At 34.6% G+C, this 19,147-nt stretch overlaps 2 protein-coding genes across 2 annotated transcripts in view; one reads left to right on the top strand and one right to left on the bottom strand.

Annotated features, from left to right (window-relative positions):
* LOC142337601 (cilia- and flagella-associated protein 298-A-like) overlaps nt 1-19,147 on the bottom strand; it is a 364,848-nt gene that overhangs the window by 102,346 nt on the left and 243,355 nt on the right. The window lies entirely within an intron of this gene.
* On the top strand, nt 160-17,685 carry LOC142338376 (uncharacterized). The gene is made up of 6 exons (XM_075388102.1): nt 160-259; nt 967-1,130; nt 2,096-2,243; nt 4,547-4,707; nt 16,838-17,000; nt 17,420-17,685. Exons 1-6 carry the CDS (start codon nt 199-201, stop codon nt 17,476-17,478), a joined length of 756 nt encoding a protein of 251 aa, XP_075244217.1. The 5' UTR covers nt 160-198; the 3' UTR covers nt 17,479-17,685.

Below are 19,147 nucleotides of genomic sequence, written 5' to 3'. Positions count from 1 at the left end.
TGGCATAAATAAAAACGTAAATTATTTGGAGCCTTTTCTGACAGTCTAATGAAAGATCGCGCTTTACTATTATAGTAAAGTAGTAGTAATGATTTAGTGTTCATGGTTCGGAGCCATTTCAAGTAAAAGTTCTTTTGTAAACAAGAACTTAACGTTTCACAAAGAAGTAGTAACTGCAGTGAAAATATATTTGATATCATGACCAGTTTTCCCAAAATTTTTGCCTTTATGGCCGTGATCACTTTTGTAATTATCAAAGGTTAGTGAAATCCCGTTTTTATAGCAATCATTTTTAACAAGCAAGATCATACCGTCATTTTAGCGTCTATTTTAAAGCCTTCCACCTGGGTTCCACCCACAACATCCACATTGGCCACTTGTCCCCTTTTCAAGCATAGCATATTATAGATGAGAAAAGATGATTGGGAATCATTTTGATGAATCCGGACATCCTTAAGGGCTTTTTATTTTTCAGACATGCCCCTAAAAGTGTGATTATACATTAAAGTAGGTCATTCCTTAGTAATGCCACTTTGTTCACACAGGCTCATTACTTTCAAGCATGTGGGCAGAAGAAAGACTTCAGGATCTGAGAAGCAACGTTGCTCTCTTACAATTTGAACATTGTTTCTCTTGCTTATTCAAATGAACTTGAAATTTATATTTCCTGACTGCATAAATAGAGGGAGTACCTCACAATGCACAGTAATAGGATCATCCAAAAATTAGAGCTCGCGAAAGACTGACCAGCATAAGTACCTTCTAACACACGAAAATACAATTTAACATGGATTCTCGGCCTATAGAGTATGATCACTTTGAGTGATCACTTTGAGCACCCGGAGAACGCATGAAACGATCGATTTTTACGAAAGACTGATCATATTTCTAAATTTTTAACCTCCGATGGTAAAATCGTATCAGTTAATTTTGAGACATCAACTTGTGAAATGCGGGGTTTTGTAGATTGTGACGCTACGGGAGGCTTGGATCTGACACTTGTTGAGGCTGACACTGTCTCTGCTAATTTCTCTATCGTACACACTGCATTCTCCAATGATGGCATTGTAGCAGGTGGACTTAACTGCACCTCTGCAACTGACGTTGGATGCCCCAGTGCATCATATGCGGTAATGTAAAGATGTTAACAGAAGCTAACTGAGAAAGAGTTTACTAATAGTTCATTTTATTTTTTAAACAATCGTTTATCTCTTTACATGACCGGCTCTCTTTTTGGCGTCAGCATTTTGGACTCATCAGTATTATGGGAGCAGTATAAGTTTTCAGAATTCTGAAAACTTATACTGCTCCCATAATACTCAAAATGCTGACGCCAAAAAAAAGAGAGCCGGTCATGTAAAGAGATAAACGATTGTTTAAAAAAATTAAATGAACTATTAGTAAACTCTTTCTCAGTTAGCTGGCATTTAAAAAATAATTTTAACAAATGCAAACCTGAGCGGGCAAAAACTGTCAGTGAAGGTAGTGTAAAACAAATTTTTATATTATTGAACGCGCAGTGAAAAAAAAACAAAGATATTCAAAAATTTTGGGTTTAAACGGTATAACAGCTGAAATTTATAAAAAGTGGATTGGCGTTGGTGCTTCATTTCCAATAAACAATTATCTTAACAATAAATCAATAAACAATACAAAAAAATCATTTATGTTGACATGGAACTTGACCATTGTCCACAATGTAATGTCTGATCAGAACTTAATGATCAAATTTTTGCCAGACTTCAGTCTCTCTTGAGACTGCCCAACTGGTTTCCTTATTCTCTTCTAGAGTAGGAAAAAATTTGTCTTCAGATTTTATGAGAATTATTAGAAATATAATTTGAAAATATTTGGATAAAAAAGATATCGAATCTTGTAAATTTTAGTATTCCATGGTTCGTTTTTACCCAGATATCTAAATGGAATTTGATAGGTCTTTTTAAATAAAACTTCTGCTTTTCAAATTTTATGCATCCATCAAATATGTTATATTTAAATGCTATTTTAAACATTATTTAAAATAGTATTTTGTCTTTGGTTAGAAATGTGCTCGTTCTCTAGTTTTAATGTAGCCAAGTTAGTTGTGGCTTTGCAGGTGAACGATAATGAGCCTACTCTGCGCCCTGGGTATGTCAGAATGAGTGGGTTGATTCCGGGTACCTCCTACACCCTTTATGTTGGCAACATCTCTCGGAACGGAACAATCCCGGAGACCTATACCGCTCAAATCACATTTTGTACAGGTTGGCTGGAACAATAGGTTTAGGCTTCTTAGCAGTCATACAATATAATCATATATGGCGTCCCGTACTTAAGTACAAGTCTCAGAACTGATCAAGTCTATATATGCGAGTCTATTATGGTTTTTCAGTTCTGAGCAATTCTCAATACAAGTCCTAGAAGCCTGGCAAGTCTTGGCCAAGACTTGCATAATGCATGCAAGTTGATTCCCAACTCCAAGCCAACTTTTCAAAAACTTTTGAGTGGAAATTTTGCATAGCGAAAAATTTTCTAGCCTTCCATGTTCTCAGGATTAATTTTTAGGCACTTTCCAGGGGTCACTCTAAAAAATGTCAAGGTAAATTTACCTGCAACGTCCGCAGGTAAACAAAATTGCAGGTAACATTACCTGCAAAAACATGATACGTGCAATTTACCTAGAAATACGTTATTTACCAGCAAACTCAAACAGCAATATTATATTATGTATGTAGATTTTGACGTGAAAAAAAATATTCAAAAACTCTGATTGAAGGGTTTTCAATAGTATTCCTCAGTGGACAATTAGAATGATAAAAAGTAGGTCCGAGCAGAAACTAAAAAAATTTCAGCAGAAATTATTATGCCCCATTAACTACAATCACTGCTGTCGATAAATAGTTTTTGGCATGCTCAGCTCGACTTTTTATTTCTAATTGCATGGTTAAAATTGAGTTTTCAGATAATAAGGGGCGGGAAAGTTGTGAGGAAAATTCTGAAAACAGAACTCAAATTTTCCTCGGTATTTTCATCTGTTGTTATAAAAAAGAAAATTCTTCTAAAGTCAAAAACTTGTGTCATATATCTTAATAACAACTGAAGCGTAATTGCGAAAAATTTTAGTAGCCAGCAGACAGCTGTTAGACTAATTGAAAGACCCTCAATTTGCAGGTAGAACTACCTAGAAATTTTGTTTGCAGGTAAAATTCTAGGAGGGTAATACGGCAATTTCTAAGTAAATGGCAGACAAATTTACCTGGAATTGCAGATTTTTGAGATTGCTTGCAGGTAAGTTGCACTAAGAAACAATTTACTTGCAAGTTCTAGGTAACTTTACCTGTAATGTATGATCAATTTACCTGCAATTTTTTGAGCTTGAAAGTTAAGTAATCCAAATCATCGAATATATATTTACACGAACCGCACAAGAAAGTAATACACAGGCTTGTATGATGATCAAGTAATTATATACGATATTTTCATGATTATCAGATTATAGAAGTACAAGTTACTGAAGAGACCACTTGCCCCTAGACACGCTATTGTTCATATAATTTGAGATCCTTAAGTTGGGATTATATAGTTTCACTCAAATACACATTCTAAATGACAACGCTTAATTTGGTTGACGAATTCCACATCGCTGACTTACACTTACAACGTTGGTTTGCACTCTAAATGAGGCATAGGTAAATTCACCTGAACAGTGTGCAGGTACGGTCATGTTCAGGTGAAAAATTACCCGCACAATTTTCTGCAAAATTGCTTAAAAAATAGTTTTATTTTTATTGGATAAACTTGGAGCACAAAATGTCCAGAAAAATTGCATGCTTAAAAAATATTTTGTAATTCTTTTTAGGCTTGAAAACTTTTTAGACAGAAAAATGGATTTCATAAAGCTTTTCTATGACTATTCCCGAACTAGTAAGAAAATCAATCGCATTAGGAATGAGCAGGTGTTTTAGATTTTTATTATTTTTAAAACAACAAATCGTATAACACTTTTCTTACATAGAGGGTAAATTACTTGAAAAGTTAGGGTAAAATGTGCAGGTAAATTTACCCTCATTTCGGCCATGAAGGTACATTTGGTAATTTTTGCAGGAGGACTGAGTGAATTTTTCAGGTAATTTTAGCTGCAATCGTGGGTACCTTCAGGTATCGTGCAGGTAGCGTGCAGGAACGCCAAAACAAGTGCACAGTTCAGGTAAATTTTTTTTTGATACTTTAGGTAATTTTACTTGCACATTTTTAGAGTCCATCCCACAATATAGGGTTTGAGTTGGGCACCGACGGCCAATGCAAATTAACCAAGCTAGAAGGGCTGAATCACCCGGGCAGAACTTTAAACATTTTTACCGCTGATTTTCACCGTAAATCCGGTGAATTTTAGCAAAATTGAAGACTTGAAGAGGTGCTAATTGATGAAAGCCGAAATTTCCGAATATTGGCGTTTTTCACAGTCTTAACGCAACTTAATGTTTTTCAAGAATTCAGGAAAAGAACTCTGCGTGTTTCTGATAAATTTTTCCAAAAATTTCCAGAATCCGGCAGAGCATGGTTTTAGTCCCTGAAGTGGCATCGGCAATAGGCGCATTGCAGATAAACGAGACATCAGCTAACATCACAACGGTGACTATCGGAAGCGGAGGATTTGACAGTGGAACTGTCTCTTTCCACCCAGCCCATCAGGCAGATATCTCGTTCAATTCCAACAGCATTTTTCAGGTATTATTCACGATACTCTGATCAAACACTTCCAGGGTTGAAAACTTGCCTATCGAAAAGATATTACAAGATTAATTTTTTAAAGAAAAAATTGTATAATTTTTAAGATTTTCTTAGTTATAACTTAGTTTTCGATAAAATTGTCATTCATTTAATGAACCCTGCATGAAATAATAAACTCAACCTTCAAACAAGCACCTCTGTTTTTCTCCTGTTTATTTTCCTAGTTATAACTCTGTTTTCGATAAATATGTCATTCACTTAATGAACCCTGCATGAAATAATAAACTCAACCTTCAAACAAGCACCTCTGTTTTTTTCCTGTTTATTTTCCTAGTTATAGCTCTGTTTTCGATAAATATGTCATTCACTTAATAAACCCTGCATGAAATAATAAACTCAACCTTCAAACAAGGACCTCTGTTTTTCTCCTGTTTATTTTCCTAGTTATAACTCTGTTTTCGATAAATATGTCATTCACTTAATGAACCCTGCATGAAATAATAAACTCAACCTTCAAACAAGCACCTCTGTTTTTTTCCTGTTTATTTTCCTAGTTATAACTCTGTTTTCGATAAATATGTCATTCACTTAATGAACCCTGCATGAAATAATAAACTCAACCTTCAAACAAGCACCTCTGTTTTTCTCCTGTTTATTTTCCTAGTTATAACTCTGTTTTCGATAAATATGTCATTCACTTAATGAACCCTGCATGAAATAATAAACTCAACCTTCAAACAAGCACCTCTGTTTTTTTCCTGTTTATTTTCCTAGTTATAACTCTGTTTTCGATAAATATGTCATTCACTTAATAAACCCTGCATGAAATAATAAACTCAACCTTCAAACAAGCACCTCTGTTTTTTTCCTGTTTATTTTCCTAGTTATAACTCTGTTTTCGATAAATATGTCATTCACTTAATGAACCCTGCATGAAATAATAAACTCAACCTTCAAACAAGCACCTCTGTTTTTTTCCTGTTTATTTTCCTAGTTATAACTCTGTTTTCGATAAATATGTCATTCACTTAATGAACCCTGCATGAAATAATAAACTCAACCTTCAAACAAGGACCTCTGTTTTTCTCCTGTTTATTTTCCTAGTTATAACTCTGTTTTCGATAAATATGTCATTCACTTAATGAACCCTGCATGAAATAATAAACTCAACCTTCAAACAAGCACCTCTGTTTTTTTCCTGTTTATTTTCCTAGTTATAACTCTGTTTTCGATAAATATGTCATTCACTTAATGAACCCTGCATGAAATAATAAACTCAACCTTCAAACAAGCACCTCTGTTTTTTTCCTGTTTATTTTCCTAGTTATAACTCTGTTTTCGATAAATATGTCATTCACTTAATAAACCCTGCATGAAATAATAAACTCAACCTTCAAACAAGCACCTCTGTTTTTTTCCTATTTATTTTCCTAGTTATAACTCTGTTTTCGATAAATATGTCATTCACTTAATGAACCCTGCATGAAATAATAAACTCAACCTTCAAACAAGCACCTCTGTTTTTTTTCCTGTTTATTTTCCTAGTTATAACTCTGTTTTCGATAAATATGTCATTCACTTAATAAACCCTGCATGAAATAATAAACTCAACCTTCAAACAAGCACCTCTGTTTTTACCCCTTTTTCGTATGCCATCTATAACTGACTAATAAAATGCAGATAATTTTTTGACTATATTTGTCCTCAAGTAAAGCCTCGCTGCTTAATGGGGGAGGAACAATAAGCTCAACTGGAATTTTTGTTTTGTAAAATTTGTACGATCATAAAAATTGTTGTAGAACTACATGACTGGTATCATTACGAAGCACATCCAGCGAAAAATAAATATTTGATGGTCACTTTTTTCGAATAGTTATCCAGGTTTGGGGTTTTTGGAATAGTTGGGTGATATCCCTTGAGTTTGTTGGTTAATATCTGCTCAAAATTTAATCAATTTTGCTATTTTTTTTAAATGGTCAGAAAAGGTGTTATTCTTCTTCACTTTAGAAGTAGGTTGGCAAAGTGGGCTGCCGAATTGCTCGGTTCAAATTTGGCTAAAATAATAGATATTTTTTTTCGACTTTACCTCTAAAGAGTTCTGGAATAAAAAAATTGAGTCTTTTCAGTAACTTAAATAAACAGTTGTCAAAAATGCAAAATTTATATTTGATCTATTTCTTCAAATTCCAATCAAATATTGTCCTGTCTGCTTAACTCTTAAGGTTCAATTAGTTTACATGTCATTTCAAGGATTCTTATGTTTTTGCTTGTTTAGATTAAATTGACAGACTTCTTGTCGGGACTGCCATTAGACACGCTGCAAGTAATTTAGACACGCTGAAGGAGTAAAAAGAAATTTAATTTAATTTTCAGTTGTTTTCTCAGGACGGTGTCCTATAAAGAAAGTCAAAAATTGTTGTTTTAGTAGTCGTTAATTTCCTAGGGAGATTGATTTTTTTACGTGCTGCAATTTGATTCTTGCTCTTTCTCTATTCACCTTTTTGCGTCCTTTAGAAGTTAAAGCAGTTGTTCTATTGGTTTGTAGATGCTCTTACTTGAATTATTGAATGGGGGCTATAATTTTTACTTTTCGTCCGCATTTTCTTTCGTAAAAGTATAATTGTGATCTTTGAAGGTTTGTAATTGTTTGTTTTCTTTTGTAGTCTTGTTTATTATAATCAATTCCTCATATAGAAATTATTATGGAGGTTCAACGAAACTACGTGAAATTGAAACTTTGATATTCGTTGGTTAATTAGTTTGTAGAATTTAGGAGCTAATCTTGAGTATATTGACTATTCAAATAAAAGTAACGAAATTGAGCGATGTAAATTGAGGTGGAATTTATCTTTATTTGTTATGTAAACAAAAGAGACTAGCTCAGAATAATACTCAGAGGTCACTAAACAGTCGGAACCAAGTATGAGTACAACAAAAAAAATGGAAGAAGTTGGGGAAAACAAATGATATTTATTCATAAATTCCCCTAAACCCCAAAATTGCACCCCTAAAAGCAATTTTGGGACAATAAAACTGAGCGTATATTCCATATAAGCAGCTACAAGTTTGAGATTACTGTTTAATGTTTTCAGAAAGGATTGAAAATGTATGTTAAATAGAACAAAATCACTCTATAGAAGAAGGGAAAAACAACAAGTGTGCTTTGAAGGATTTGTCGGTCAATTTTTCTGCATTTTTTCGAAGAAAGGACGTTAATTTGCCCCTAATCATTAACCACAGCATGGGGAATGGAAAACAAAGAAAAACAGATAAACGTACTTTTCATTATTTTTATTGCGCAAAAACAACGTATTGTATGATACAAATTACACTTTCCAATTGTTTTTTCTGCGAATTGTGGAAGCGAGGATTTTAAATGATTAAGAACTGATACTTTTATGGTGTAATTAAAAAAGTGGTTGGTTTTTAGGCACATCAACTAAACGGGTTTGATCCCATAACAAATTAAAGCAGAACAAAAGGGTGGTTGAAGGGACGTGCATGAAGAACTGAAAAGAAAAAGAAAATGAAATGGAAAAATGTTTACTTTTTTTCGCAATAGTTTTTTCGATCCAAGCCCGGTAATCTTTTATGAGGAAAACTAGTTTGAGTATTGTTTCAAAAGCCTCGTTGTATTTGCAGGAGAAAATTGGTAGAGGTCTTGGGATTTAAAACAATTAGTTTTTTGAGTTCTTATATTCAAATTTTGTCAGTCAGGTCAAATTTATTAGGGAGAACTTGAGATGATCAACGGGCCTTATTGAAACCTAAGCTAGGAAACACTAACTGTTAAGCAATTTTGGTGATTGTACCGTGCATGAAGTCAGTATTTTCATAAAAAACAGCAATTAAAATATTGGAAGTTCAAAAAATTTTAAACCGGAAATTTTAGTCGAAATAATGAGTTTTGATACAAATTTGATAATTGAGGTATAACGACTGGACAATTTGGTTGATAGATCTCTTGCTGAAACTTAATTCAAGCAAACAGAAGAGCACAAGGGTTTTTGCGCAGGGAACTCTGATAGCAAGAAACTAATTTGTTGAAAATATAATTTTGGCGACCCATCAAGACCCCCGTTCCTCAAATCCGATTGACTTCAAATTTCAACTGGTGACTTTTTGGACTATTGCATATGCATTGAAAAAATAGCGAGCTCTTTCCGGTAACCCAGAGCTGCTTATTCTGCTTTTAAAACAAACAAAAGAGAAGCGATAACTGACTTTTTTATGCACTTTCGTGAAAGAAGCAACGTTTGTACCAGAGTCTGCCCAAACATCTGTCCAAAAAATTATTTAAAAGTTAAAAACGCAAATCAGTTAACGCTCATTGTCAAAGTATTAACGCTGACAAATATTCTACAAAGAAAAAAGCAGAAAGATCTATATTTTGACTGATTTTTCCACCATTGTGATCCTAAAAAGAATGGTTAAAAATAGACTAATGAAGAATATTGCTAGATCCACAGAAGGAGCAAAGAACAAAAGTATCCATAGACTAAATATTGGGAGTATCAGTAACAGAGAAAGGGTAGGAACAGACTGCAGTACTTCTTTAAGAGCTGTTGAACATAAAACATAAATTTTGTTGGATGCTGAATTTATCAAAGCGAGATGTCCGCAAAATTTCCTTCTTATTGAGCAAAAAACGTATATAAGATAAACTGCAGCGAGTGACCAAATTTGTACGCCCAGTATTACAATTATGCGTAAGGTCAAAATGTTCTAAAAGGAACGACACGTTACATTTTTCTGATAAAGAACTGATAAAGGTCGAGTACCCACTAGTACAAAAAATCCATCTGACGCGAGAGTGCAAGTGTGAGAGAGAGAGAGAGGCATACGAGGCTGAATAACAGTGTTCGACAGTCAAATTGGAAAAGAGAAAGCTCAATTGGAGCTGTTGGCTCTCAGTGCGACAAAATTGTATTTGCTTAGAGAGTTCTTTGCGAAGGAACATAGTTCCGTAGTTGCAGTGAGTGAAACTGCAAAGTTATTCAAAATTGTTGGTTGCAAAGATTATGAGTTTCGGGCTAGTAACATATTTACTGGGAGGCAGAACTTATTTTATTTGTTTGGGTTAGGATGTAAGTTGACGGATTTGTGGATACTTGCGGAGAGAGTGATTGGGTTAGTTTGATTTAGCGTGGACCATTAATTCGTTTCGATAGAAAAATTCCTTTCGATTGTTGAATTTACTAATTTTTTTGACTCTGACTATAACATTACCTGTTGCTGTTATTATATATTTTGATTTTTATTTCTTTTATCCAGAGTGAAGTTTTCAAGCAGTCAAGAGAGAAACATTTTTTGGGGACAACACAGAACACTCCCTACAACAAGAGGATCTACCAAACAAGTCCTTCAAAATTTTTGATAGGGTTTTGGGCGCTAGTTAGTCACCAGCTAGAAGCCTTCTAAAAGGAACGACACGTTACATTTTGTTGATAAAGAACTGATAAAGTCGAGTACCCTCTAGTACAAGAAGAACCATCTGACGCGAGAGTGCAAGTCTGAGAGAGAGAGAGAGGCTTACGAGGCTGAATAACAGTGTTTGGCAGTCAAATTGGAAAAGAGAAAGCTCAATTGGAGCAGTTGGCTCTCAGTGCGAGAAAATTGTATTTGCTTAGTGAGTTCTTGGCGAAGGAACAGAGTTCCGTAGTTGCAGTGAGTGAAACTGGAAAGTTATTCAAAGTTGTTGGTTGCGAAGATTATGAGTTTCGGGCTAGTAACATATTTACTGGGTGGCAGAACTTATTTATTTGTTTGGGTTAGGATATAAGTTGACGGATTTGTGGATACTTGCGGAGAGAGTGATTGGGTTAGTTTGATTTAGCGTGGATCATTAATTCGTTTCGATAGAAAAATTCCTTTTGATTGTTGAATTTGCAATTTTTTTTGTCTTTGACTATAACATTACTCGTTGCTGTTATTGCATATTTTGATTTTATTTCAATTATCCAGAGTGAAGTTTTCAAGCAGCCGAGAAAGAAACATTTTTTGGGGACAACACAGAACACTCCCTACAACAAGAGGAACTACCAAACAAGTCTTTCAAAATTTTGATAGGGTTTTGGGTGCTAGTTAGTCACCAGCTAGAAGCCTTCTAACGACAAAAATACAAAATTCTACACCTCAATTTCAACACGAGTTTTGGCAATTTCTGTGCTTTTTATCTTGCTGTTGCCTTGTCAGTTAACTTAATTTTAACGCATCCGTTGAGCATCCAACAAGTAATCGGTCATTTGGGAAGTTTCCTGCTGATATCAATCAGGTTCCAATTTGTCGGAGTAATGCGTTTTTTTTAGATTTGTCATTCTTTTCTGCCTTCAGTTTTACCTTTAACTTGAATTTAACCTATTTAAGCAATATAATAGTTTACAAAGCTCTGTCATTTTTTGGCAAATACCATTGAGACAAACATAAAACAACAATTTTTTGCCAATTTTTTTTGTTTTCTTTTTTGTTGTTCACATGCCTGAATATTGTTTTTGTAGCTCATTGGAGACAAGAAATGGTAATGACTAAACTTTAGTAGCAAAGATTGAGAATTGAGAAAGAATTGTTTCTATAATTACCCGTTTTGTTAACTTTGTGCTAAATGATTTTTGCGAGAATGTCTATTTGTTTGTGTTTGAATTTTTCGGACAATACCATGTATTTTTTCATCACGAAAGTGGCTGCCACCAAACCCCGTTATTTGAAGAAAGATAATGTTTTCAAATTCTTTTCGACACCATTCCAATATTTCCGCGTATGAACAGTCGTATTTTATGTTGACTATGAAACTTTGGTTTTGGGTTAGTCATTTGTTAGCTCAATAAAATGTTTATTTGTCTCGATTGTTATTCAGGGCTTAACTTGACTTGTTATTATTCAAACCCGAAAAAAATTGATAATTTTTGGATCGCTCTATTATTTGTTAGCTCTGTCCACAGTTTTTGGAGTTTTCGACAGTGATCAAAATTACTTTGTACTGTTTTGTTTGGTTTTTTGGTTTACACAAAGAGAAAAATAAACAGTTCACAGTTGATGTGTTTCAAATCTTTGGTAAAAAGTCGTTGTTCAGCTGATGCATTATCTGTGTATAGCTGATGAAGTGTTTTGCTAACATTCTTCATAAATTATATATGATTTGGCATGCTTTTGCTGAAAATAGTTAGTTTTTGTCGTCGGGACGCTGCTTTCATTGTTAAAAGGTCCCTTTGGTTTTCCAAAAAGCATTTACCGAATCACTTATCTTTTCCAGTCGGCAAATTTTTATGGTGATATCTCCATAACTGCTGTTGTTTCCTTGTGTGTTGTTAATTTTGTTGTCTCTCTCAGTCTCAACAACGATACTTCTCAATGTGCTTCCCATCAGACGGAAGCTATGTGATGTTAAAAGTCAGTATGTAATTTATCTGTGTCTCCAATTCGGCTAACTGTTTTTCATCGTCAAAAATGGTTATTCGAAAAATAGTGTGACAAAAACCTGTTACTTGTTTCCACAGAGGCCAAATTTTTGAAATACTCATTTTTGGACATTGGTTGCTTAAAAAAGTAGTAATTACGTTTTTTGAAATTGGTGTCCACACTTATTTGCGGATTAGCACTTTGACATGTTGATTGTCACTGCTATTTTAACAGCTGTATCACATAGAACTTAGGAGAAATCTCCGAATACCATAAAAGATCTCAAACCCGACTCCAAGGTGATCAAAAATGTTTATCTACCTTCTCCTGAACTTAAAGCAAGTAGTTACACAAAAAAAATTGAGTCAAATTTATGCTGTTCAATTGCACTCCCATTAATTTTTTTTGAAATATGCCTTTTCGGACACTGGTCAAAAGTGAAAAAAGATTTTCCAATTTTTTTTTTGATTTTATGACTTCGGTTTCCACATTATGCAAACTGAAATTAAAAACACATTTTAAACCAAGCGCGCTTTTTCTCCTTGAGAAATTTAACCCCCCGTCTTCATTATTTTATGGGATGGATATGGTCTGTATCGTGAACAAACTAGAAGCTTATAAGTGGGATCCGGAAGCCATATCAGTCGATAAACCGATGAGATCAAATACGGGCACATTCCAACCCCCTCTTTTTTGTTTGTTGGGCGGGAAAGCGCCAAAATGTATCTTGGCTCGCAAAATAAAATTTAGCTCTGAGTCGATACCGGCAGTCCTTAAAGTCAAGCGAAATCAGGTCTTTCTAACAGAAAAAATTTTTTTTGAGATTTTTGCAATGGTCAATTGTTTGCTGTACGGATCTGAACCAAGCAACGAAAGCTAATGCATTCAAAGTTGCTCAACATATGATTGTCTGCATCTTGGGTTCACAAACACAAGCAAATATTGTGCGGTGATGGTTTCTTTGAGGTTCCACTATGCACAATTACTTTTTGCCGACACCTCAGATAATTGAACATTCAAGTTTTTGAGCATAACAATGGCAACACAAAAAATTGTATATCAGTTGGAAACATTTCATCGTACCTGGATAACTTTAATCTTAATTCAGTCATTTTTTTTCGTTTTTCTAAGCAACCAGGTATGACAAAGCGAAAGTGCAGAGCGTTCTCCGAATAATTAAAAAACATATGTTTGAATTCCGTTGACAGGAATATGATTTAAGAGTAGCTGTTTTACATTAAAACATCTGACAAGCAGACCAACAGTGGAATATCGGATCTAAAAGTCAACTGCATTTCTCCTATTTCTACAAAATGACTTATTCCAAAGATATTACTTATTATACGGTACCAGTTGCTGGCTGACCTTCTGAAAAGATGTGGAGATTTCTGAAAATTTGAACAACTGGAAAAATTGTTTGCATTGTAAAAATGCATTATGAGGTCTCAAAACAGAGTTGGCAAAAAGGCAGCAAGAAGAGTGAAAACTGTTGGGTACAACCAAGTGATTAGGCAACAATGACATTTGTGAATTGTGAGAAGAAGCCGCTTTAATGCAACAAGCCGAACGAAGCAACAGATCTGAAGAGGACATTTCCTTTCTCGATAGTAGATCTAAAAACCTTCGCTAGTAGTGACAATTTGGTTACAGAATGGCCACAAGTCAAGTCTACAAGGGTGTAGCTCTCTTGAAAAAACGCAAGATACGTTAGAAAAGCTAAACTCCAAAGGTGAGCATAGCCACCATCAGTGTTATCTTGACTGACCTCATGATCTATTCAATTTAGTCAGCAGAACCTCTCTGATTAGTTGATGGTGTATTCTAAATAAAACGCTACCGGCCCCAGATGCACGTAGAGCATTTAAGTAGAAAGCGTATAGCACAAAGATGCGCGTAGAACATCTATCTGCTCCACGCAGTTCAACCTATCGCGTAAGATCAATCAGAAACAACGATTAAAATAAAATCAAATTTCCTAACGACTCAAACTTTCTCCACATTTTGCATCAAGCTCCTTATATAGCTCTGCTTAAACAATATGATAGCTTGATCTTGTTAAACTATCAATCATGAGTACACAAAACACTTTTAAAAATGTTGCCTTTTTTCCCAGTCGGGAGAAAATTCTGCCAACAGATTTTTAAAAGCTTTCTATTATGTTAAAATGAGATATCCTCTCAATGCAGACTCATACCGTATGCCTGGCATAGCGGATTATAGTGTCTTTACTCGGGGCATAAAATGTGTCTTTTGTTGAAATATTTGACATTAGCAGCAATGAACCCATTAGATTAGAAACTCTTACTTTTGCTTTATCTCTTTGACCAACCCTCCAATCATCAACAAAAACTGCAAGAACTACTGCAAAAAAGATGGTATCCTAATGATGTTGATGTTTCGGGGACAGACAATGAATTAAATTGTAAATCCTGTGTAATGGAGGCACAGATGAAGATCAAAAATTACAAAAAAATCAAGTGTGAATTATAGTCAACCGTTAATTTGCAGAATTAGATCAATCAACACAGCGAAACCAACGGCACGGGTTCGAAGTACTCGGTATTGCGGTTGGAATTTCAGAAAACGTAGCATCATGTGCTTGCGACATCGATTCCAAAAATTAGCGATGCTGTTGAGAGGCTTAATTACAATGATGATCCTCAATGCGTTTTAGTGTTTTGCGTCCTTGCTTTGAAACCCTCAAAATGTTTTATACCCTAGGCAAAAATGTCATTGCAATATCTTTTCGAAAGTCTTACTATATTTTGATAAACTGCAAAAGGACATTTTGAAAACATTTTTGGTACAACATTGTCAAAAGATGAATGAATTCTTTCAGACTTGCCTATTATTCAGCTGGCATTAGATGTAGAGACTTCAATGAACCAACTGAAAACCAAACCTGTTGGTTGTATAAAATCAGTTGAAGCTGTCCAATTGTCAGATAAACAAGTTCCCCTCAATCGCATCTCAGCATTAAAAACTATTGATGGAATTCAGGGAACCAACGATGCAAAAACAGTTATATATTTGGTATTCTGCCAACAACACGAAAAAAGGAGCCCACCATTTGTCATTTCTACAACCAAAGCATGGCTTCCACCACCACCTATATTACCACTGAACCCTTTTTTGCAGCACATAGCGTTTTTGGTGAGCTTAATATACAATCTAGGCATTCCAGTTGATAACGTTATAGGAAAAAGTCCATTTTGCCTATGTAGAACAACCACGGGGGTCACATGCAAGGGTCTTGGAGACCGAATTGCAATACGTGATCGATTTGGAGATCTTCTTATTGCTGCTTTAGTGTCCGCAGGTTTTCCAACTGTCCTTTAGAAGTAGAAGAACTTGATTCCTAAAAGCAAAACCCGATCATGTGAAATTTTCATTCTATTATGGGCAACAGATAAACAAGGTGCCTTTTCCCTGGATTTTTGTCGATGCGTTCAGCGACAAACTCCAATGCTGAGGAAAAGTTAGGAAAGGATTTCTGTTCAGGTGCAGAAATAAAATGCACATGAAGCTAATTGCGATGAAAGGAAGGCACTTTTTGCAGCGATCTCTGTTGAAACTGTTAGGGCTCTGTTGTTGATCCTGAAAAAATTTTCTCAAGAGATTTGGCACTATTTACTGTTGACTTTTGGGGGGCTATCAACAACATACAATAGGTTATCCCAATTGTTTTCGACAGTTGTAGTCAATGGTCTGCCTCAAAGATTTTTGCTCGCTAAATACGGCCAGATATAATTACAAATATATATTTAGAAGGTACCATGTTGGTTTTGTGTAATGAACCATTGATAATTGTGCACTGAACGAAAAGATTTCAATGTGGTCTCTGCTTTTCAATAACCGGCATTTTAAATCGCCAGTTCATTGCAGATCGATTTTTGGTAACCACGGAAATAAATTTAATCCATTTTGTCATAATTTATGAGAAGTTGAAATTCTTAAGAACTGTTAAGTTTAGTTTAACAAGTGAAGTGTAATGAAACACAACCCCAGCTGTTCTAATAATGTACTGTTTCTGTCTGTTTTGGTTTGTTTTGTTTTCAATAGAATCCTTACAGCACACAAATTTTTTGGAAGTGAGCTACATGCAGGTTGGCTTGAATTTGATATATTTTATGTTTTCAATTTTTTGCTGATGGTGTCTTAATTGCATTTCCTTGAGCTTTGAGATTTTTCATATCGCATTGAAACACGTGAGGGGAAACTTCCTTCCCTAGCTGGAAAGTCCGAAACACTGCTTTTAATTGTTTTTAAGTTTTTGCTCTGCTTTTTACCTCACCAACTTTTTGGCTTGGAAACGAATTGCACAAACTTTTGATTCCGAACAAAATTAATTGTTAGTTGCTTCATTAGCACTTTTTCAGAAAAAGATTTTGTTCAATGCTCAAAACAATTCATAAGACTGAGTAGAGTCGGTTGCAAGCAGATCTTGAATACATGACGCGATAGTTTATTTGTTGATCATAGAAGCGAGTGTATTTGTTGCAGCAGTAATTTCTTCTTTTATGTGAAACCACCAATAAACTGACCCGTTGTTTCACAACACTCTGAAGTTTAAAGCTAGACTCTATCTTGATATGATGATAACCATTATGTTTTGGTGTAATCACAGCGGAACAGCATTGAGCGTTTCAATCTAGAGTGATTAACAGAAGCTTGGCTCTCAGCTGCCTGTTGCTATTATTCTCCACATTCCAGACTGTTTCCAACAATTTAGGGTGTGTTTGGACTGATGGAGAACACAACTTACAACATCTCAGTGGTGTTGTCAATTGGGTCCACTTCAAACTGTGGTAGTCAGGGAGTAATTAACTCAGAACCCTACTCCATCGCCTACACCTACACATCAGCTGATACTAAAGAGAACGGCGCCTTCAAATGTAAGTCATTTTCTGTGGTACATCCCCATCCCCCTAATTGGACATATTTTTTTGAAAACGAGTCGAAAGTGTATTGTAAATACCCGTGACAATTTTTCAGAATAAATCAGCGCTGAATTAGTGTGTCTTTCAAAATTTCAATGCTGCCATCATTCAATCTCTGTTCTGATTCAAACACTGGATCTTGAACTATGTGAATAAATTATTGATTCAGCGTCTCTTCATGGCACAATTGACTCTGACAACCTCAGATTCAAAGACTTTGATTCAAAGGTCTGATCAGATTCTGAATAGGAAACAGAAACATTTGGCAGATGCTTTGTATGACTACAATTTTTTTCGTGACTACTAACAAATGATGTTGAACAATATAGTTTTCAAGCAGTAACCAAAACTACAACTTTGCTGCTTTGTTTTAGTCAACTGCACGGCAAGTTTCATCTTCGTTGCTGCCTTATTCTTCGCCAGCCTTCCTTGATCGTCATCATCAGTAAACAAATTGTGAACAAAAGAATGTTATCGACATATCATATCAGATGGAGTCCTTCAAACAAAATTTTAACATGCTATCTTCATTTAACACATTACGAGCCAGCGCCCTTACCAAATAAAATGGACCATTTGGTCCGTCTTGACTCTTTAATTCAAAAAAACATATATTAATAGATGTAAAATGGGTGTTACATTGTGGGATGTGGCGAAAAAGACCATACTAATTGTTCCGAACCCCACTTTAGTTGGGAGGGAGGAACTATATACTCAACTGGGTTTTTTTGTTCAGACAATTTTAGCCGATCGATATATTCATCATAGAAAGTTGTGAGTGGTGTCATTGAAATCATTGAAAAGCACGTACATCCTAGAATATGTAATTAGAAAAAAAAGATTTTTTCGAATTTCGTTTTTTTTTACAGGGAGTTATCGAGGTTTAAGATTTTGTGAATATTCGAGTTTTTTTTTAACATTTTCAGTAATCCTTGCTAAAATTTGGCACAATTTGGCTAATAAAAATTAAATTAGGTTAAAAATTTTAACAGTAGAGTGTAATTGTTACCTCCAGATATAGAATAGTGTTGATGAATTGTTTGACTGAAATTTTCTCGGCTAAAGTTTTTGATAAAATCTTCAAAATTTGAACTTTTTTTATCAGTAATGGCACAAAATATGCTTTTTTTGGTCCACTTTGTTAAAGTTTGCCAGACGTAGTGACCTAGAAAACTTGACAGAGACTCCTTAGTCTCCAACAGAGCGCTAGCTGAAGTTAGGTGCCAAAGAAAGTCTTCTGGATTTAAAAATTTGCCGTTTATTGCAGATTTAAATCGATAATTATACAAAATACATAGTTGTTTTTTAAAAGTTGCAGAATTTCACTCTACAGTTGGTCTAATTCGCAAACACTTCGACATTAAGTTTGATATGGATTCTTACAATCAAAACTTTTCTAATTTATATTTTGGTATTACTTCGCTGAATATATTTTTGTAAGGAAATTTCAGTGATTTTTTGAACTATTCAATTTTTCATATTATTTCAGTCAGCTTTTTTTGCTCTCTCTCAATAAAAACAGGTCAAACTTTCCTTCCTTTAAAACACAAACTAATTTTGTGGCGGAATGCTATAACAGATCGTTTTCCTGCTTTTGGTACTACGAGTTCTCAAACAAATTTTTTTTTACTTTTGTGCATAATTGCTTTTTGCTGTTGCTTTTGTTTCTTTGGTAAACTGTCAAATTACTTAAGAATCGAACTGAAAAAATATTAAAACAATATGTAACTGAACATATTTATTGTTTTCAAACCTTACGAATTTAAGGGCTGCGACACCGTTCTCTTGAAGAATTCGGTATAGAGTTTTTTAATTTTGCCCTTTATTTGTTGTTACTTTTTGTTGTCGTATGCCAAACATTGGGTAATTAACGATCTCATTGAGCAACTGTTGGTAAATATATGAACTTAATAACTGATATCAGTATAAAGCTAAGGGTTTTATAGACTTTGAAATTAAATTTCTTAAAAAAATGAGTAAAAGTAGTCTTCAACTCATTCCTGGTTTGCGTTTTTTCCTTGTTCTGGTTTGTGTTTTTTTGTATTTTACTATGTTCTATCATTTTCGTAAATTCGCTTCATATTCAAGAGGTTTATTTATTG

The sequence above is a fragment of the Convolutriloba macropyga genome, chromosome 4, assembly GCF_964194025.1.
Source record: "Convolutriloba macropyga chromosome 4, txConMacr16.3, whole genome shotgun sequence".
Classification (NCBI taxonomy): domain Eukaryota; kingdom Metazoa; phylum Xenacoelomorpha; order Acoela; family Convolutidae; genus Convolutriloba; species Convolutriloba macropyga.
This window is presented reverse-complemented; position numbering and strand designations above follow the sequence as displayed.